Raw genomic sequence first — 21,312 nt, 5'->3', positions numbered from 1 at the left:
CACTCAGTGCTGTAACTTTCAGGGCAGCTCTGGCCTGCAGAAAATACCTCAGACAACAAAAAATTCCTGGTGATACCTGAGGTGAGGACCAGTGCCTGCAGGGAGATTTTAAAGGCTTTAGGAAACAGCACCCTGGGGGCAAACAGCTTGGCACCAGCACAGCCCCAGCCTCATCAGTGCCAGCTCTTGCTAATTACAGCCTCAGCTTCTCCATGAGATGGCTGTCACCATGAGGAAGGGCTCAAGCTGCCCTGAGCCCACTTTTTAGCAAGTGCTGATGCAGCCCAGCCCGAGGAGAGTTGGGAAGCCCTGGGAGAAGAGGATGAGGCCAAACCCCATGAGAATGGCCCATCCTGACCCCTCGGCAGGGTAAGGAAGGAGATGCTTTCTCCATTGCTGATGAAACCACGCATCCCCCATCCCGCATCCAGCGGGACTCACCTAGCTAAAACAAGCAGAAAGGCCACTTGTCCCCAAATCTATCACCTCCCCGGCTCTGGGCTGGAATTTGGCCGGAATGGAGCGGGGTGAGGAAGCAGCCAAACCATGCTCGGATTGCAGGAGGCTCCTCCTCCGGAGGGGGAAGGAAGGAGAGGCGGGGAGCAGGAGCCCGCAGCTCCAGGGCTGCTTTACCTGCACCTTGCCCGCGGGCTGGGGACCTCATCTCCGTGTCCCCCATCCTATGGGGGAGGAGGGAAAGAAGCCCCCGGCTCTTCCCGCACCCCCGGGCACAGCTCCAGCCCGGCATGGAGAGCCTGAGCACCAACCTGAAGAAAAAAGCCACGGAGCAGCACTACAGGGCAGAAGTGATGATAGCGGGAGAGCAGCTGAGGTAGGAGGTGCCCGGGGTTCTTCTCCAGGCTGGGGCAGGGATGTGCCCTGGGGCTCTGGGTTTTACCTCCTCTTTAGCAGGAAACTCAAAGTTTTATCCTTGAGAAAGTGCTTCCCCCCCAGGTGCTGCTGTTCCCCCCCTCCCTGCTGTCTGCTGACCCTTCCTTCACCCCCCCAAACCAGAGGTGAACCAGATCCTCTCCTGCATCCTCTGCTGCTCCTCTCTGAGCATCTCCTGAGCTCCTTCTCCAGGTGCCAGGGGACTGAGAGGTAGTTTTAGGTGGCAACAGGTTTCCTTAAGTCCTTTGCATCCCTCCTTAAAGCCAGAGCCTGATGTGGTGGCACTGAGCAAGGTCCCTGGGCCCTGGCTGGGCTATGGGGGTGATTTGGGGTGATTTGGGAGGTTGTCCCTTGGGTGCCACGGATGAAGGATCTTCCCTCTTGACAGTCACTTCTGCTGGGTTGTAGTCCCAGGTTTTGAGCAGCTTCTGAGTTTGATTTGGTTTTTTTCTTCTGGTGAAGACAGAAATATATTCTATGCAAGGAACCCTGTGCTGAGAAAGGGTTTTTCTGGTGTCTCTGGGGTCAGAAACTCACCCTTGTTTTGAAGCATGTTGACTCTTGGCTTTTCTAACTCCTGAGCAGACTTAGTTTGTTTGTATCTGGAGCTGTCCTGTTTTCCTTTGAAATGGGGGTGGAAAATAGGAAATACATGCTTGAAGAACGTAAAAAGCTCAGAGCCCAAGTTTGTTACCATCAGTTTCCTAAAATTAGCTGTGTGTGGCTATTTTATCCATTCTCAGTGAGTCATGGTAGCCTTAACTTTATTATTTGTACTATATCAAGAATTGATAATTTCCAGCTCAGGATTAGGCTTGGCAGTGCCTGGGGAGAGGTAAAGAGGCATCAACCTCTTCTGCCTTTGCAGTGTTTGCTGTCCTTGCTGTGAGATTAAAAACGAGCTGAACTTTCTCTTTGGGGAAAAGCAGGAGCTGCTCTAAGAGCCACTTGTTTCATTCCAGTGTCTCCATGCAGGAGATGTAAAGTTATGACTTTTTCCATCCTGTGGGCAGGGCAGCCTTATTCATATTTATAGTGCCAGATTTTGCTCTTTTTTGAGTTAAAAAAAAATAGCAAACACTTTCCTGACAGTTTTCTCACCAAGCCCATCACAAGAGGTTGGGATATTGAACTTCCAGGGGGAACCTGTGCAGGTGAGAGGGGTGGTAGGAGGGATGGGGGTGAGATGTCTTGCAAAAGCTCAGACCTGCTCTGCTTTTTGGTGTCCTCAGCTGCTCCATGCCCTGACCTGCTCTTGAAACACTTGAAAAAAAAAAAAAAAGCTCTTGAAGCTTTTTGTTGCAAGGAGAAGAGTGGGTGGGTTTAATCTGAAGTGACTTCTTGTTCTTCTTCAGCCAGGATTTGTGGGTGATGGGGGCTGAAAGCCCAGGAAGGATCCAGCAATGCAGAGGGGGGGTCCTTTTGCTGGTGGCTTGGTGTGGAGCTGCCCTGGCTGGGCAGGATTCTGTCCCATTGCAGAAAGGAGCTGGAAGGAGCTGCTGGTGTGAGGTGTAAAACCCAGGGAGGAAGGTGAGGAGATGGACACCAAGCTGCCCCTGGGCTCCTCCTTCCCTTGCAGCTCATCTGGTTGAAGGAGAATGGGAGGGTGCAGAGCAGAGCATGCTGAGTGCTTGGATCTGCTCTGGGGTCCTCTGAGGATCTTACAGCCTGGCAGGAAAGGAGTTGTGATATAAATCTCCTCAAGGACCAGATATCAGCCAGATAGCAATGGGAAACTGAGCAGAGAGGCTGGGTGATGCCTCAGGCAACACCATGTGTGTCCACGTTGTCCTTTCCTGTTTTTTTCCCAGGTAAGGAATAAAGAAATGCATAAGCCTTCAGTAAGCTAGCCTTAGCAGGCCTCCGTAAAGCTTGCCCTGGCTCTCTAAGCCTCCATCACAAATCCTGCTGCTGTATCCACAGAAAACCTCAACATTTGTTTTTCCCAGCACTCTGCTTCCTGCCCTGCCTCCTCACCATTGTGTTTAATCAAACAAACCTTTGCTCCATCTTCACAGTTCTTTGGCTTCCCAGCAAGTTTGCAAATCCCTCTGAATTGGCTTGGCCAGAGGGATGAGTCTGGTCAGTGTCAGGATGAGTTTCCAGCCAGGAATTGCTGCAGAAGCCAAGGATGAGGGAATGTTTGGTGGGGATGCCGGGAGCAAAAAACAATCCAAAGGAATCAAGGAAAAGTGGCCACGGGGCTTTGGGCTCTCTGCTTTCCCCTTTGCTTCACGGGGATGCAGGCTTCCTAATCCATGGAGGGGGGAGAGGAGCTTTGAGTCTCTCCCCATTCATCCAAAAAATTGGTATTTCCCCCCTTTTTCCCCCCCTTTTTTTCCCCCCTTTTTTCCCCCCCTTTTCCCCCCCCTTTTCCCCCCCTTTTCCCCCCCTTTTCCCCCCCTTTCCCCCCCCTTTCCCCCCCCCCTTTTTCCCCCCCCCTTTTCCCCCCTTTTTTCCCCCCCCTTTTTTCCCCCCCTTTTTCCCCCCCTTTTTTCCCCCCCCTTTTCTTCCCCCCCCCTTTTTTCCCCCCCTTTTTTCCCCCCCCTTTTTTCTCCCCCTCCTAACCCCCCCCTTCCACCCCCACCCCCCCCCTTTTTTCCCCCCCCTTTTTTCCCCCCCTTTTCCCCCCCTTTTCCCCCCCTTTTCCCCCCCTTTTCCCCCCCCTTTTCCCCTTTTTTCCCCTTTTTTCCCCTTTTTTCCCTTTTTTCCCCTTTTTTTCCCCTTTTTTCCCTTTTTTTCCCCTTTTTTCCCCTTTTTTCCCCCTTTTTTCCCCCTTTTTCCCCTATTTTCCCCCTTTTTCCCTCTTTTTCCCTCTTTTTTCCCTCTTTTTCCCTCTTTTTTCCCTCTTTTTTCCCCTCTTTTTTCCCCTCTTTTTCCCTCTTTTTCCCCTCTTTTTCCCCTCTTTTTCCCTCTTTTTCCCTCTTTTTCCCTCTTTTTTCTCTTTTTTCCTCTCTTTTTTCCCTCTTTTTTCCCCTCTTTTTTCCCCTCTTTTTTCCCCTCTATTTTCCCTCTATTTTCCCTCTATTTTCCCTCTATTTTCCCTCTATTTTCCCTCTTTTTCCCTCTTTTTCCCCTCTTTTTTTCCCCCCTTTTTTTCCCTCTTTTTCCCCTCTTTTTTCCCCCTCTTTTCCCCTCTTTTCCCCCTCTTTTCCCCCTTCTTTTCCCCTCTTTTTTCCCTCTTTTTTCCCCTCTTTTTTCCCTCTATTTTCCCTCTATTTTCCCTCTATTTTCCCTCTATTTTCCCTCTATTTTCCCTCTAATTTTCCTCTATTTCCCTCTATTTTCCCTCTTTTCCCTCTTTTTTCCCTCTTTTTCCCTCTTTTTTTCCCTCTTTTTCCCTCTTTTTTCCCTCTTTTTTCCCTCTTTTTTCCCCTCTTTTTTTCCCCTCTTTTTCCCTCTTTTTTCCCTCTTTTTTCCCCTCTTTTTCCCTCTTTTTTCCCTCTTTTCCCCCTCCTTTTTCCCCTCTTTTTCCCCTTTTTTTTCCCTCTTTTTCCCTCTTTTTTTCTCTTTTTTCCTCTCTTTTTTCCTCTCTTTTTTCCTCTCTTTTTTCCCCTCTTTTTTCCCCTCTTTTTTCCCCTCTTTTTTCCCCTCTTTTTCCTCTCTTTTTCCCTCTTTTTCCCCTCTTTTTTCCCCCTCTTTTTTCCCCCTCTTTTTTCCCCTCTTTTTTCCCCCTCTTTTTTCCCCTCTTTTTTCCCTCTTTTTTCCCTCTTTTTCCCCCTCTTTTTCCCCCTCTTTTTCCCCCTCTTTTTTCCCCCTCTTTTTCCCCCTCTTTTTTCCCCTCTTTTTTCCCCTCTTTTTTCCCCTCTTTTTTCCCCTCTTTTTTCCCCCTCTTTTTTCCCCTCTTTTTTTCCCCCTTTTTTCCATTTCTGGTATTTTTATCCCAGTTTCACGGGCTGCTCTCTCAGACTTGCTCCTCACTGTCTCTGCTGCTCATCTTGATTCAGACCCAGAAACTTGCTTGGAAATCACACCAGTTGCACTGGGTGCTGGGGTGCTCCTGGGTGCTGTTGAGTGAGAGAGGCCCAATTAGTCACCGCTAATTGCGAGAGATGCTTGATCTGCAGAGAGAGGTGCTGGGAAAAAGGGCTTGAGTTCCCACCCCCTGCTGCAACCTGAATTTCTCAAGTGCAGACAAGTCCTTGTGCACTCTCCTCGTGCTCAAGTGAGCAAGCTGCTCGTTAATAGTAATTCTGTGAATCATAGAATCCTAGAATGGCTGGGTTGGAAGGGAGCTCAGAGCTCATCAAGTCCAACCCTTGCTCCACTCCCCCCGTGGTTCCCAGCCCATGGCACTGAGTGCCACATCCAGGCTCTTTGGAAATATCTCCAGGGATGGAGAATCCACCCCTTCCCTGGGCAGCCCATTCCAATGGCTGAGCACCCTCTCCAGAAAGAAATTCTTTCTGATGTCCAACCTTAAAAATCTATTAAATATCCTAAAAAAATTTATTAAATATCCTAAAAAATTTCTTAAATATCAAAAAAAAATTATTAAATATCCTAAAAAATATCTATTAAATATCCTAAAAATATCTATTAAATATCCTAAAAAATATCTATTAAATACCTAAAAAATCTATTGAATATAAAAAAAATCTTTTAAATACAAAAAAAATCTATTAAATATCCTACAAAACCTATTAAAATATAAAAAAAATCTATTAAATATCCTAAAAAATCTTATTAAATATCCTAAAAAAAACTTATTAAATATCCTAAAAAAACTTATTAAATATCCTAAAAAATCCTATTAAATATCCTAAAAAAATCTATTAAATGTCTATTAAATATGCTAAAAAATCTATTAAATATAAAAAAAATCTTTTAATATAAAAAACCAACCTATTAAATATCCAAAAAAAATCTATTAAATATCCTACAAAACCTATTAAATATCAAAAAAAAATCTATTAAATATCCTAGGAAAAAATCTAGTAAATATCCTAGAAAAAATCTATTAAATATCCTAAAAAATCTATTAAATATCTATTAAATATGCTAAAAAATCTTATTAAATATAAAAAAAATCTTTTAAATATAAAAAACCAACCTATAAAATATCCCCCAAAAAATCTATTAAATATCCTTAAAAAACACCTATCAGGTAACAACAGATTACCCTATATTGTAGGATTCACAAACAACCAGGGGGTCCTTTTTTTCTCCCCTTTTTTTCTCCCCTTTTTTTCTCCCTTTTTTTCTTCCCTTTTTTTCTCCCTTTTTTTCTCTCCCCTTTTTTCTCCCTGTTTGTCTCCCCGTTTGCTCTCCCTTTTTTCCTTTTTTTTCCTTTTTTTCCTTTTTTTCCTTTTTTTCCTTTTTTTCCTTTTTTCCTTTTTTTCCTTTTTTCCTTTTTTCCTTTTTTTCCTTTTTTTCTTTTTTCCTTTTTTCCTTTTTTTCCTTTTTTCCTTTTTTCCTTTTTTCCTTTTTTCCTTTTTTCCTTTTTCCTTTTTTCCTTTTTCCTTTTTCTTTTTCCTTTTTTACTTTTTCCCTTTTTCCCTTTTTTTTTCCTTTTTTTTTCCTTTTTTTCCTTTTTTCCTTTTTTCCTTTTTTCCTTTTTTTCCTTTTTTTCCTTTTTTTCCTTTTTTCCTTTTTCCTTTTTTCCTTTTTTCCTTTTTCCTTTTTTCCTTTTTCCTTTTTTTCCTTTTTTGCTTTTTTCCTTTTTTTCCTTTTTTTCCTTTTTCCTTTTTTCCTTTTTTCCTTTTTCTTCCTTTTTTTTTCCTTTTTTCCTTTTTTCCTTTTTTTTTCCTTTTTTCCTTTTTCCTTTTTTCCTTTTTTCCTTTTTTCCTTTTTTCCTTTTTTTCCTTTTTTCCTTTTTTCCTTTTTTCCTTTTTCCCTTTTTCCTTTTTCCTTTTCCCTTTTTTTTCCCTTTTCCCTTTTTCCTTTTTCCCTTTTTTTCCTTTTTTCCTTTTTTCCTTTTTGCCTTTTTTCCTTTTTTCCTTTTTTCCTTTTTCCTTTTTCCTTTCCTTTTTCCCTTTTCCCTTTTTCCCCTTTTCCCTTTTCTTTCCCTTTTCCCTTTTCTTTCCTTTTTTTTGTTTCCTTTTTTTCCCCCTTTTTCCTCCCCCTTTTTTGTTTTTCCTTTTCCTCCCTTTTTCCTCCCCTTTTTTTTTTAATTTTTATATTTTACTTTATTTTTTCTCCCCTTTCCTGCCGATCTTTCACCAAGGCCACCGAGGATGAATAATAACAATTATAATAATACATATATACATAATAATAATATGCTGCTGCCTTTCTAGTGACCTTGGACACCAAACCCTTTGCTTTCCCCAGACACCTCCCAGACCCAGAGGGCACCTCCTGTCCCAGGAAGCCTTTCATCCTCCTCTTATTCTTTTATTTTTAATTTTATTTTTTTCCTGTACACGGGGCAGCTTTTGGCACCCAGACAGCTCCCACCATGGCCCCTGCAAATCCTTCCTTTAAACTGATTTTTTTTTTTTTTTGGAGAGGTTCCAGCTGGTGATGGAGCTGCTCTCGTGGCTTCTGGACAGAATTTGTCCTCCAGAACTGAGCAAAAAATAAACAAGAGGAAAAAACCCCAAGGCCACCAAATCTGGGCACCTTCTAGGTCTGCGGGGAGAAACTTGCCACAAATTTAAAAAAAAATAATAATTCCGATCCTGGTACTTCTTCTGATAGAATGGTTTCAGAATAACTGTATTTTTAATTTATTTTTTAAAAAAGCCCAGGTTTTAGTAGCATCTTTTGCTGCAAATCTCTTTTCTTGTGTTTTTCTTTTTTTTTTTCCTTTTTTTCTTTTTTTCTTTTTTTTTCTTTCTTTTTCTTTGTTTCTTGTTTTTTTTTCTTTTTTCTTTTCTTCTTGTTTTTCTTTTTTTTTCTTTTTTTTTTCTTTTTTTTCCTTTTTTTTCTTTTTTTCTTTTTTTTTCTTTTTTATTTCTTTTTCTTTTTTTTTCTTTTTTTTTATTTTTTCTTTTGTCTTTTTTTTCTTTTTTTTTTTCTTTTTTTCTTTTTTTTTTTCCTGTATAATATATATTAAATACATATAAATATATATTTATATGATTATATTAATATAATAATATATTAATATATTGTACAGCATGATGTATATTCCTTTATAATATATATATTAAATACATATAAAGATATATATTTATATTAATACATTAATATATTGTACAACATAATGTTTACTCCTTTAGTATATATTAAATACATATAAATATAAATATATATATTTATATTAATATATTGTACAACATACTGTACACATAATGTATATTCCTTTATAATATATATTATATATTGTTATAATATATATTTATTATATATAATTATATATAATTATATATATTATTATAATATATGTTATTATATATGATATGTATTATAAAGGAATATACATAATATATATATTATAAAGGAATATATATTATGTTATAATATGTATATTATATATATGTATTATATATATGTATTATATATATGTATTATATTATATATACATATATATAGTATATAGTATATATATTATTATTTTTTATATATATATAATATATATATTATTTTTATATATATTTATAGTATATAATATATATAGTATATACTATATATTTTTTTTTTATTTATTTTTTTTTAATAGACTCCTGCAGCCTCTTGATAGCACAGAGAGCCCTTGGCTCAGCATCTCCCACCTTCTCCCACGTGCTGATTCCTGAGGGGAGGCAGCACATAAAGCAGGAATATTTGTCATGTCCCTAGCAGGGGGGTGTCTGGGGCTCTGCTCCCCTTTTGGCAGCAGTCCCTGAGTCCATCGAGGAAAAAGCTAAAAAATTCCAAGGAAAAAGCAGAATGCCTGCTGGCACTTGTGGGATGAAGCTTCCAGCTGGAGAGAGCAAAACACTGATTAAAAAGTTCATTATTTAAGGGAGGGCAGTCACAGGCAAGCCCGGGAGCTGCTTCTGCATGAAGCTCCCGTTTGGTTTTTTTAGTCACCTGGAAGGGCTGGAAAAAAAAAAAAAAAAAAAAAAAAAAAAAAAAGAGTTTTTTTGACTCATAGCAGCCTGAGCATTAATCATGTCCATCAGTTGGCTAAATCTTCATTCAGCAAAAGTTTTTTTCTTTGGAGAGTTTTTGAGACCCTGGTTGTTTGTGAATCCTACAATATAGGGTAGTCTGTTGTTACCTGATAGGTGGTTTTTTAGGATATATAATAGATTTTTTTTAGGATATATAATAGATATTTTAAGGATATTTAATGGATTTTTTTAAGATATTTAATAAATTTTCTTTAGGATACTTAATAGATTTGGTTAGGAATATTTAATAGATTTTTTAGGATATTTAATAAGTTTTTTTAGGATATTTAATAGATTTTTTTAGGATATTTAATAGGTTTTTTAGGATATTTAATAGATTTTTTCTAGGGTATTTAATAGATTTTTTTATATTTAATAGGTTTTGTAGGATATTAATAGATTTTTTTATATTGAAAAGAAATTTTTTATATTGAATAGATTTTTTTGATATTTAATAGATATTTTTTAGGATATTTAATAATTTTTTTTGGATATTTAATAAATTTTTTTAGGATATTTAATATATTTTTTTTAGGATATTTAATAGATTTTTAAAGGTTGGACATTAGAAAGAATTTCTTTCTGGAGAGGGTGCTCATCCATTGGAATGGGCTGCCCAGGGAAGGGGTGGATTCTCCATCCCTGGAGATATTTCAAAAGAGCCTGGATGTGGCACTCAGTGCCATGGGCTGGGAACCACGGGGGGAGTGGAGCAAGGGTTGGTACTTGATGAGCTCTGAGGTCCCTTCAACCCAGCCAATTCTAGGATTCTATGATCTCCAGGGATGGAGAATCCACCCCTTCCCTGGGCAGCCCATTCCAATGCCTGATCACCCTCTCCAGAAAGAAATTCTTTCTCATGTCCAACCTAAACCTCCCCTGGCACAACTTGAGACCTCTTGTGCCCTCTTGTCTTGCTGAGAGTTGCCTGGGAAAAGAGCCCAACCCCCCCCTGGCTCCAACCTCCTTTCAGGGAGTTGGAGAGAGTGATGAGGTCTCCCCTGAGCCTCCTCTTCTCCAGCCTCAACACCCCCAGCTCCCTCAGCCCTTCCTCACAGGACTTGTGCTGGATCCCTTCCCAGCCTCCTTGCTCTTCTCTGGACCTGCTCCAGCACCTCAATCTCCTTCCTGAGCTGAGGGGCCCAGAACTGGACACAGGACTCGAGGTGTGAAGAAGAGCCAAGCACGGCCCTTCCTGCTCCCACCCTGAGCTGGGCCTGAGACTTTGCCCTGGGGCAGCTCCATCCCGGCTGTGCTGGTTATAGGGAAGGAGAAGTAGGCACAGAATGCACTGAGATGACAAATATCTGTACTGTTAATTTTTTCCCTATGGTTTGGGCCCCCTTCACACGCTTCACTGAGCTGCTGCGTATTTTCTAGAGGCTTGAACAAAAAAAGCAAGGCTGGTGCAGGCACTTAGACACCCCGAGGAGTGGTAGGAGAGAAGATGATGGTGAAGGGCAGCTCCTTCCTGATGCATCCTTGGAAAAGCCAAGAGGATTGGTTGAATTTATTTTTTTTAAGTTGTGGGATGCTTGCCAGAAGTCCCAAACCTCCCCCCACCGAGGGTTACAAGCCCCATATTCCCCTCGCACCAATTCCCCTTGCTTCTCAGTGGGGTTTTTTTGGGTTTTTTTCCCTCCAGGCTTCGTCTCCACGATGGGAAGCTGATCAAGGACAGACGTTTCCACCTCCGAACTTACCCCAACTGCTTCGTGGCAAAGGAGCTGACAGACTGGCTGATTGACCACAAAGAGGCACCCGACAGGGAGACAGGGATCCGACTGATGCAGAAGCTGATGGACCACTACATCATCCATCACGGTGTGTCTGGGGGTCCCCACTGCCCCCCCAGGTCTCCCCAGGGAGGTGGCTGTGGGTCTGGGCACCCCCCGTGTCCCTGGTGAGGACCTTTCCATGGGTGAGGGCTCCTGGAGGTGATGGGCAGGCACGAGGATGTGTGGGGTGGGATCTGGGCACTGGTAAGAAACATCTGGTGGGGGTCTTATTGGAAAGCAGGTTCAGTATCACCTCTGAAAGCAAGTTCAGTGAGCTGGGGGGGTGTGTTTGTACCCAAGCTGGTCTGGGTCATGTTTGTGTCATGCAGAAGTGGAAGCTGAAGTGCTTCACATGCTTCATATCTGCAGAAAAATTCATTTTTTTAAGCTGAAGTGTAGCACATGCTTCATAGCTGCAGAAAAAAATTCTTTTTTTGCCATAAAACCCCTCTGTTCCTCAGTTTCCCCATCCGTGCTGGTGTGGGACAAGTAGGGGGGTGGAGTCCTCGTCACTCAAAACAAGAAAATTACCTGATTCCTGTCAACCTGGGCCTGAAGCAGCCCTTTGGAAATTATTATTATTATTATTTCAAAGCTATTCAGTGCAACCTGTTAAAAGACCCTCCCCCAGAAAAAAAAATGGAGAAAAATAGCAGTTTGGTGCTCAACCCCAGCTCTGAGTCTTCAGGCTTTGTTCTTTTTAAAAATTATTTGGAACTTTCAGGAGTTTTGGACTAACTCAGCTCATGTCCTGTGCTCTTTGCCTGTCCTGGGGCTGCAGAGCAATCCCTGAGGTCCTGATATAACAAATGCTGCAGATTGGCCAGAAGATGTTTCTTTTCTTGGGATTTTCAGGCCTAAGAAGAAAGAAAAGTCCTGGGTTTCCAACCCTCAAGGGGCAGGGTTCTTGCTGAGCTGCTCGCTCCGGGCTGAGCTCTCTTGCTGCCAAGTTTGGGACACAGGAGCTTTGGTAGCCTGGAGCTGGGTGATGGTTTGTCACAAGAAGTCACATCCCAGTGTGTTCTAGTGAATGTTTGAGTGTCTGGACCCAAACTCAGGCTTTCCCAAGGTCTGCTGTGGCCATCAGGAGCTCCAGACCTTTGTAATCCTCTCCTTTGGGGCCTCAAGGCTGCGATGCTGATTGCTGAGGGACACAGAGAAGGACATGGCTTGAACCCCTTATCACCTTGAACCCTGAGATAACTCCCTGCTGAGCCTGTGGGGCTCTGCCTGTCCCTTACCCCTGATGTCCCTGCTCTGGGCTCCTCCTTCCAGTCTGTGATGAGCACTCAGACTACAAGGATGCCAAACTCCTGTACCGCTTCCGCAAGGACGATGGGACCTTCCCCCTCAGCAAGGATGTGAAGGTGTTCCTGAGGGGGCAGAGCCTGTATGAGAAGTATGTGAGTCCTTACCCTACAAAACAGCTCTCAGCAAGGGGTGGTGGGAGCTGGGGATGCTGCCTGTGCTTGCTGGGGGTGCTTGCTGGGAGCCAGGGCTGCAGTTTGTTCTTTTCCTCCCTCTCAGCACCCTGTGTCCCACCCAAACCGTGCTGGGATGCTCTGGAATCCTGTTTCCTGGGTTTTCTCCCAGCTGTAGGACAACCAGCATCTATGGGGCTGGGACAGGAGCTGTGCTCTGAGCTCAAGGGTGTTTCTGAGGGCTCCAGACATGAGGGTTGGAGCCTTCCCAGGGTGGACACATCCAGTGGCATCCACCAGCACTATCAGGGTTTCTGTCCCACCAGAGTCAGCAGGTACAGGATTTTCAGGGCCATCATGCGCCTGGATCCCTGCAGCCTATTTGCAAAATTTATCATGGAAAGGCTGTTTCTCAGGCAGCAAACCCCTCCCACCTCCAGTTGTTTAGCTTTCTTTATGTTGATTAATTCTAGTTCTAAGCCCACGAGTAATTTTATTAGGCTGGGCTCCAGCACAGACCCCTCTGGTTGTTAAAGGAAATAACCCCTTCACCTCTTCACCCTCCATCCCTGGCAGTCAGACTGACAAACTGGCCCTCGGGGCCAAATCCTTCAGCCAGGCAGGCTGGGATTTCGGGTCTGTCCCCTGGCAAGACCCCCATCACTTGTCCTTTGCTTTCTGCTCCTAGTGGTGGCCGTGGGAGTGGGGAGAGCATCCAGAGCATCTCACAGCTGAGCCCGCTGCACCCTCTCGTGGTCACACTGGATGCAGCTCTGGCATGTGCTGCAAACCGAGTTGGGCTTTACTGAACTGCACCTTTTCCATCCCTTTGGACTCCCTGCCCTTTGGGTTGCTTGCTTGGCTTTCCCATGGGGTCTCCAGCTGAGATCCCGGCAGAATTCCTTTGCTGAAGTCGCTGGGATGAAGATGTACAAAGCTACCTGGGAGCAGCTCTGGTTTCCCTTTCCCTCCCCAAATTCCTCCCAGACAGGAATGTTTGGGGCTGTAACGCTTTGCCGGCTTCTCCTCGCCCCCCGCTCCCGGCTGGGACAGCAGCATCCCTGTCCCAGGAGCCTTGTCCCGGGAGCCTTGTCCCTTGTCACGGGAGCCTTGTCCCTTGTCTCACGGGAGCCTTGTCCCACCTCTGCCCCAGGCTGCTGAGCGTGGAAGGTTCGATCCTGAAGGTGAGGGAGGAGAACGCGGTCAAATACCAAAGGACTTTCCTGGGCTGTGAACTGATCGATTGGCTCCTGCAGGAGGGGGAAGCAGAGAACAGAAAGGAAGCGGTGGAGCTGGGCCGGGCGCTGCTGGAACATGGGATCATCCAGCATGGTGAGCCTGGAAAGGAAAGCAGGGATGAGCAGGGCTAAGGATAAATCCCCGGGCTAAGGACAAATCCCCATTCATGGCACGCAACAAGTGCTGGGGAAGTGCCCGCTTGGAGACGGCAAATGGAGCCTTTGAGTTCTATGTTTGGAGCGGGGTGACCTTTGAAATCCGAGCCGTCTGCCCCTTGGAGCTGAAAGCTGAGCGAAAGCTCTTCTGGTCTTCAAAGCCCCCCGACCCGCAGGGCTGGGTTTGGAGGGCTGGGAGGATGTGATGTTCAGCTCCCCTTGGCAGGAGATCAGGGGATCCGCAGGAATTAAACTGCCAGTTCAGAATGCAAGCAGCCCTCTGAGTGTCCTGGGGCAAGCTCTGAGTGTCCTGGGACAAGCTCTGAGTGTCCTGGGACAGGGACGAGTGACAGAGGGCTGTGATTTGGTGGCACAGCTCTGCTGGGATGTGGCATCCCTTGGGGGGTGGTCCTGCTGCTTCTCCTTCTCTGCAGGAAGCATTTTGAAAGGGTCAGAAAAGTTGCAGAGGCATTAAACCCTCATTCATTTAGGTCCCCCAGTATATTTCCTATTTATTTTTTTGCACCCCCCTCAGCCTTCCCTCCTCTCCTGTCTCTCCCAGTCTCCAACAGGCATCACTTCTTTGACAGTGACATCCTCTACCAGTTCTGGATCAACTTTCGGCGGAGGCGTCGGCTCACGGAGTTACTCAATGAGAGCTCTTCCCGTGCCCTCTCCGAGAGCCCAGACAGCCCCTTCTGTCTTCGCAAGCTCAACCCGGACCCAGGCAACACCAGTTTTCTCTCTGGTAACTCTGAAGGGGTGTGAAATCAAGGATCACAAGAGCAGATTGCCCCGGAGGTGAGGGGGTTGCTCCAGCAGAGGGTAGGGGGTTCCTCCAGGCATCCCATCCCGTGAGCACCCTTCCCATTTGGCTGTGATGGATGTCACGGTGCAGTCTCTGCCACAGGTCCCCACCTCAGGAAAACAACTCAATTTGCCACCCACTCAGCTCTTGAGCTTTATTTGAAGCTGGTTTTATCCTTTTGAAGCTCAGGTGCCATCTTCAGTTCATGATTACCTGGCAGATAGGGGGTCAGGCTGGTGGTGGAAATTTATTTTAAACTCCTGTGTGCCTTCCTTGGGTAATTAAGGATTTTTTTCTGCCTCTTTCAGTCCAGCCCAACAAGGAGATCAAGGTTGCAGTTCGGAGGAGCAGCATCACTTCCCTTGCTGGAAACTCCAACCCTTACTTCAGCACTACTCCTGCTCTGCTCTTCCCTCCCGTGGCTGAATGCAACCCCAAATCAGGTCTGGGCTTCTGCATTGCCCTCTCCTTGCCCAGGACACATCTGGTCCTCCAGGGCATGGGCTAGCTCAAACCTCAGCTCTAAAGCCATCCACTGTCAGCCTGGTGGCTTGCAAAAGGAGGGGCTCAACCTCACTTGGTGTGGTTTGATGTGAAAAGTTGTGCAAGTGTTTTGAGAAAGGTTGAGATGAAAGCAAAGATTTCCGTGGGCAGCAACCTTGGCTGGTTCTAACATCTGCTCTCCAGCCCCTGGGAATCCCCAAGCTGCCTCCTTATGCACTTTCCTGTAGGAAAGCCTTGATTCTGATAGGATCTGTCACCTTCTGCTCTAGTGCTAAAGAGACCTGTCAGCAACGAAGAGCTCCTGTCCCCTGGGGCCCCGTACGTCAAGAAAACCCTGACTGTGAGTGACCAGAGCTTCTGGTGGTGCCAACACCGAGCTGCCTGCCTGCTTTTTCATAGCTTTCTGCTGCTCTGGCCTTGCTGTGTTGAAACTTTGCATGGCCCATCCTTCAGCACTGCTCCTCCTTGGCCAGGCCCAGTGGGCCACTGTCTGCAGATGTTCTTGGTGAAACTGTGCAGCCCCTGCTTTAGTTTGTTTTGTATCAGAGAGGGAGGTCAGGAGAGAGAATGTTTCCTGAGCACAAAACCTTCCCTTTCTGTTTCATCCAGCTCCGTGCAAACTGTAGGATCAGGCAAAGCTGAGCCTTTGGCACCCCAAGCCCTGTTACAGGGATTCTTGCAGGGCTTTGTGCAGGTTCCTGCTGCACTCCAGATCTTTTGGTGCCATCCATCAGCACCCCACTGGGAGCACCCAAGGGCCACCCTTCCTTAGGATGGGTTTTTTTCCACATCCAGCATCAACGCCCTGCAAAGGCTCCAGGTTGGTGCAGACACCCTGAGTTTGGGGATTTTGCTTTTTTAATTATTTCTGAGGATGGGTCAAGGCAGGGCTGGTGGGATGCAAGACAGCTCCTGCCCTGGGGATCCTCTTCTGCTTGTTTAGTTTTGTACAGAACATCTCAGGCCTTTCCTGCCCACCTTTGAGAGGGGGAATCTCAGCGTTTAGGAAGCACTAGGGCTGGCTTGGCACAAGGGAGGGTCAGAGAGGAGCTGTGGATCAGGTTCCCACATGAGCTCCTGTAAAAAACTTGGTGGGAAGGAGCAAGAAACTAAAGCTGGTGCTCAGTGTGGTGTGGCTGAGGACGTGCTGTTCATTCTCCTCCTGAATGCTCTTGCCCTGCCCTTCAACTCTGCCAGCCTGAGCCTTTCATGGCTCATTTCCTTCTGCTTAGCTCTGCAGTTGCTGTTATTTATTTATATGGGTAATGTGCAAAGTCCTTTGGGAATTCCTTTTCTCCTTTAGTCACATCAGATGGCTGCAGTGTTACAGCAAACTCTCCCGACAGACCCAGAGCAGAGTGGGGAAGGAAAAAAAAAAAAAGTGTCCACTTCCACCTGGGAAATTCTCTCCTGTGCCAAGCAAAGGCTCCTTGTGCCCTCTCTGCAAATGTTCTCAACGTGCCTTGCATTTCAACTTCGTGCTACCTGTGCTTCACTCTTCTGGAATATGAGTTAGGAAGCAGCTTTGCAGATAGCAATTCACCCATGGATCTGCATCCACTCAGTGTGAAACCCTCTCTCTCCACCCATGCCAGATTAGAACCATGAGCAGAGCCCTCCAGCTCACCAGGAACTGTTGCATCTCCTCTCTCCAGCCTGTTCCTTGTTGTTTGGTTTTTTTTAAACCTTTATGTTTAAGGCTTAAGGTTATGTTTAAGGACCTTTATGTGGTCCATGAAGAAGTGCTAAAGAGACCTCTCTCCCACCCATGCCAGATTAAAACCAAGAGCAGAGCCCTCCAGCTCACCAGGAACTGTTGCATCTCCTCTCTCCAGCCTGTTCCTTGTTGTTTTTTTTTTTTTTAAACCTTTTTTTTTCTGCTTGTAGATTGTGGGGGATGCTGTGGGCTGGGGGTTTGTGGTCTGAGAAGGAAGTGCTAAAGAGACCTCTGTCCCACCCATATCAGCTTAGAACCATGAGCAGAGCCCTCCAGCTCTCCAGGAACTGTTGCATCTCCTCTCTTCAGCCTGTTCCTTGTTGGTTTTTTTTTTAAACCTTTATGTTTAAGGTTTAAGCTTATGTTTAAGGACTTTATCTGGTCCGAGGAAGAAGTGTTAAAGAGACCTCTCTCCCACCCATACCAGATTAAAACCATGAGCAGAGCCCTCCAGCTCTCCAGGAACTGTTGCATCTCCTCTCTTCAGCCTGTTCCTTGTTGGTTTTTTTTTTAAACATTTTTTTTCTGCTTGCAGATTGTGGGGGATGCTGTGGGCTGGGGGTTTGTGGTCCGAGGAGGACGACCTTGCCACATCCAGGCAGTGGATCCTGGAGGACCTGCTGCTGCTGCAGGGATGAAGGTACTGGTTCTGCTTCCAGCTGTGGCCTCACCAGAGGCATCACTTGGAGCTGGTTACAGCATCACATGTCCCTCTTTCATCTTTTTGGCCTGAACACATCCTCTGTGATAATCCCACCTTCTGCAGAGGGATTCAGTTGGATTCTGTGGGAATGTGGAGCCTGGGGCAGAGGGAAGGATGCTCTCAGCAGGCAAAGTGCACCCACTGGGGATTTGCCTCTTGCCAGGGAAGCAGAGGGGCTAAAAAACCCCTAAAACTAAAAAAAAAAAAAAACCCACAACCAACCTCTGTCAAAACTAAGCTGTCCCTGTGGTAGACTTGGGAGCTGTCAAAATTGTTTGAGCTGCTAAAAACAAGGCAGAGAATTCCCAGTTAAACAGTGTTTGACCCAGTGCAGCAGGGAAGGAGCAGAGCTGGGTCCTGACTCCTCTGCTCCTGGGATTTAACACATTTTGTGTTTCTCTGCTGGTAACAAAACCCTTCTGTGTGGAACTATTCCCACCCCCTAAAAAAAAGTAAATAAATAATGCTGATGCCTTGGTTGCTCTCACCAAGTGCCTTTTAGTGCTCACCTGAAATCAACTGAGGTCTTGAAACACCTTTCAGAACCAGGAAGGTTTTGAGTCTGGGGCTTTAGGGGTGAATAAAAAAAAATTAGAGTTCCACCCTTCTCTCTGGAAGGCCCAGCAGTGAGGGAGTCGTTTCTAGAAGCTGATGTTAGGGTAATGTCCCAGGAGCCTTCAGAGGAGCCTTCAGAGCCAGCCTCTGACTCCTTCTTTGCTTCAGGCAGGAGCAGAAGGGACCAGGTGAATTTATTTCATTTACTGGAGAGCCCAGTTCATTTCTTCTTACCTAATCTTATTGGGTAGCAAATTGCTAGAGGTTAACTCTGTGCCTCATCTCCATCTCTGAGATGAACCCCTGCTCATTGATGAGTCTTGGGTTTTTTTCCTCTGTTAGCACAGAACCTAAATCCCGTTGTTCCCCCTTCTTTTTTTTATTCTTTTTCTTTTTTTTTTCTCCGTTTTTTTTTTTTCATTTTTTTCCTGTTGTTTTTTCTTTTTTTTTTCCCCTTTTTCCCCCTTTTTTTCTTTTTTTCCTTTATTTTCCTTTTTTCCCCTTTTTTTCCTATTTTCCTTTTTTCCTTTTTTCCTTTTTTTCCTTTTTTTTCCTTTTTTTCCTTTTTTTCCTTTTTTCCTTTTTTCCTTTTTTTCCTTTTTTTCCTTTTTTTCCTTTTTTTCCTTTTTTTCCTTTTTTTTCCTTTTTTTCCTTTTTTTCCTTTTTTTCCTTTTCCCTTTTATTCCCTTTTCCTTTATTTTCCTTTATTTTCCTTTTCCCACTTTTTTATTTTTTCTTTGTTTTTTCCTTTCTTCCCCTTTCTTCCCCTTTCTTCCCCTTTCTTCCCCTTTCTTTTCTTCCCCCTTTTTCCCCTTTTTTCCCCTTTTTTTCCCCCTTTTTCCCCTTTTTTCCCCTTCTCCCCCTTCTCCCCCTTCTCCCCCTTTTCCCCCTTTTCCCCCTTCTCCCCCTTTTCCCCTTTTCCCCCTTTTCCCCCTTTTCCCCCCTTTTCCCCCCTTTTTCCCCCCTTTTCCCCCCTTTTCCCCCCTTTTCCCCCCTTTTCCCCCTTTTCCCCCCTTTTTCTTTTTTCCCCTTTTTCCCTTTTTTTTTTCCCTTTTTTCCCTTTTTTTCCTTTTCTTTCCTCTTATTTTTTTCCTTTTTTTTTTTTTCCTTTGGTGACACAGTGATAGTCTCACAGTGCCTGTAGGGTCTGTAGGATTTTCTAGCAAGTTACCTGCGTGGCAGCCTCCAGCTCTGTTCTGCCAGGGGCAGGAGGTGACCCCCTCCCTTTCCTCTCCTTGCAGGTCTGCCAGTTTGTTTTCTCAGTCAACGGGGTGTACGTTTTGCACCTGGACTATCAGCCCATCACCAGCCTCATCATGACAGGGCCACGAACCCTGGTCATGGAAGTCATGGAAGCCATCGAGTGACCAAAGGAGTTTTTTCCCCTCCTCTGCTGGAAAAAGCAGGACACACCCCAAAGTGAGGATGGGACCGTGGGGAGGACCGAGCTTGAGCTTTCTCTCTGCAATATTAGCCATGCAATTTGAATATATTTTCAAATAAACCCCTTCTGATAGATGGATTTGGAGGATGGTTGAGTATTTGGCTTGACTTGGTCTTGAGAGCATCTCAGCTCTTGCTGCTCCTTTTTAATGCCAGTGTCAGCACCCCAGAACAAGCTGCTGACCCAGAGAAGCTGAAAGGTACCAGCAAGGAGTTTGATCCCAAGCAAGTGAGTATGTCTGAGCATCCCTGAGTTGCCTGCTGAGAGCACAGCATTCTTTCCAGATGGCACATTGACACTGTCAAGAAAATAAGGAAAAAAACAAGGAAAAAAAAAAGTGTTGTGTGCTTCCTGGCAAGAAAGTCCAAAGCTCCCGCTACTCCCAGGCTCAAAGCCAGGACTGGTTGCTCTTCCCAGCTGAGACTTTTAGGATTGGGTCTTTTTTCTCCCCACCACCCCCTAATAATGCTTATATTCATGAACCAGCTCCACCTCAGCCTGGAGCCAGCAACCTTGTGATGGGGGCACTGGGGAGAAGCCCTGAGCAGTGTCTGCCCAAAGGGAAATGTGTCACGGGCTGAGTTTGCCTTCAGGAGGGCACAAAAATGAGTGAAAGCCACCAAACCCCAAGCCCCTGGGCCCTGCTGACCCTGGGATGATGGAATTTGCAGGATATTCCTCTGCAGGTCACTCTGAAAGTGAAGTGACTGCAGGATAAGGGGTAATAACAAGAAAGAGGGGGGGTTTCTTGCCTTCCCCCTGCTTGTGATCAGCCTGCAGTGCTGTGCATCTTTTCCAGCTCTCCTACTCAGGGCAGGTCCCTGTCTGCAGCTCTTTTGGCCCCCAACCAAATCTTGGAGGAAAAAAAAAAACCCAACAAAACTAAGCAAAACCAAACAAAACCCACGAAACACACCCTCCCCAAATGGTAATTTTGATTTGTGTTGAAGTGGGAGCTGACTTCCCTGGAAAATCTGGCATCAGCTGTGTGTTGGGTATTACATTCCTGCTGGCTGCTTTCTTCTCCCTTGGGATGAAGGGATGTGTGTTATCCCAGTGCTGATGCAGAGGTAAAAGGATGACTTGGAGCTCAGCATTCCTGGAAAATGGTCCAAGCAAGATGCTTGCATTGATAATCCACTGGGGACCTTCCAGCCCCTAAGTGAAACCAGACAAGCTTTTAAGCCAATTTCTCAAGCTATTCAGTTGCTCTCAAGATGTTCAGATGTTCAAGATATTCAGTAGGAAGGCCAAGCAGCACCCAGATGCTTTGGTGCTTTTTAAATTCTGGTTCCTCTTGCTGCTCAGGGAGGGGTTTGGGTGGCTCCAAGGATTAATCCAGTGTTGGGAATGAATGAAAGTCACAGCCAGGAAACCACAGCTCTGTGTGGGCACCTTGGGAAAGGCCAGAAAGCTGCAAGCTGAATGAAAGCACTGGAAGCAGCTCTAGATTTTTTTTATATAAATAGAGGATGAATTTTAGCTCTGGAGCTGAATTGCCTGAAAGAAAATTGCTTTTCCCTTTCTCTCCTCCTAATCTTCAACTAAACTCGAACAAATCTGAGCAATTACTAAAATCCAGCAGGAATTACAGGAGAGGTAATTTGGTGTGTTTATGTGTCAGGCAACCAAACACTCCACGTTTTGATTTAATAAGATTGAAGTGCTTCAGTTTGGGGTCATCGCTTGCCTTTTACATTGTGATGCTTTTAAATACTTCCTGGATGACCAAAAGCTGCAATGAGCTACCAGATGTTTATTTATTGTGCAAAATACTAGAAAAAAATGTTTTTTTTTTCTCATTTAACTTGACACTTCAAGAGGTGCCTGTGTTTCCTATGGATCTGCAGTTGTGGGGTTCTCTTGGCTGACTTGTGCTGCCCTCCCATTGTGGTGACAAATGCCACTTTCACTCATCTCATCCTTGGGATGATTCTTTCCCAAAAAAGTTTTGGCCTGGGGCTGGGGACCACTTGTTGGGGGTCAGGGCTGTATCCCCCAGCAGCACCATTGAGCTCCAGTTGATGATTCAGCCTCTGGCCCTACAGAACTTAA

The 21,312-nt window shown here is 45.0% G+C and overlaps 2 protein-coding genes across 4 annotated transcripts in view; both read left to right on the top strand.

The window, feature by feature from the left end:
* The first annotated feature begins 568 nt into the window (after positions 1-568).
* LOC139803566 (DEP domain-containing mTOR-interacting protein-like) lies at positions 569-19,316 on the top strand. 3 transcript variants are annotated; one of them, XM_071759832.1, is made up of 9 exons: positions 569-832; positions 10,579-10,757; positions 11,987-12,110; positions 13,286-13,464; positions 14,089-14,274; positions 14,643-14,777; positions 15,108-15,178; positions 17,091-17,195; positions 19,055-19,314. In XM_071759832.1, exons 1-9 carry the CDS (start codon positions 747-749, stop codon positions 19,178-19,180), a joined length of 1,191 nt encoding a protein of 396 aa, XP_071615933.1. In that variant the 5' UTR covers positions 569-746; the 3' UTR covers positions 19,181-19,314. The 3 variants fall into 3 exon arrangements, with proteins under 3 accessions (XP_071615933.1, XP_071615932.1, XP_071615931.1); XM_071759831.1 differs by lacking the exons at positions 17,091-17,195; positions 19,055-19,314 and adding an exon at positions 16,726-16,893 and having other exon boundaries at positions 659-832; XM_071759830.1 differs by lacking the exon at positions 15,108-15,178 and having other exon boundaries at positions 660-832; positions 19,055-19,316.
* A 982-nt stretch (positions 19,317-20,298) lies between these two features.
* The window catches only part of COL20A1 (collagen type XX alpha 1 chain), a 37,520-nt gene continuing 36,506 nt past the window's right edge, over positions 20,299-21,312 (top strand). The window contains exon 1 of the mRNA XM_071760139.1: positions 20,299-20,327. Within this exon, the coding sequence (XP_071616240.1) occupies positions 20,299-20,327 (29 nt within the window). The remainder of the gene's footprint in view (positions 20,328-21,312) is intronic.

This window comes from Heliangelus exortis, chromosome 16 (genome assembly GCF_036169615.1).
Source record: "Heliangelus exortis chromosome 16, bHelExo1.hap1, whole genome shotgun sequence".
In the NCBI taxonomy this organism is placed as follows: Eukaryota; Metazoa; Chordata; class Aves; order Apodiformes; family Trochilidae; genus Heliangelus; species Heliangelus exortis.
Note: the sequence above shows the minus strand (reverse complement) of the source record. Positions and strands in the feature narration are given on the sequence as shown.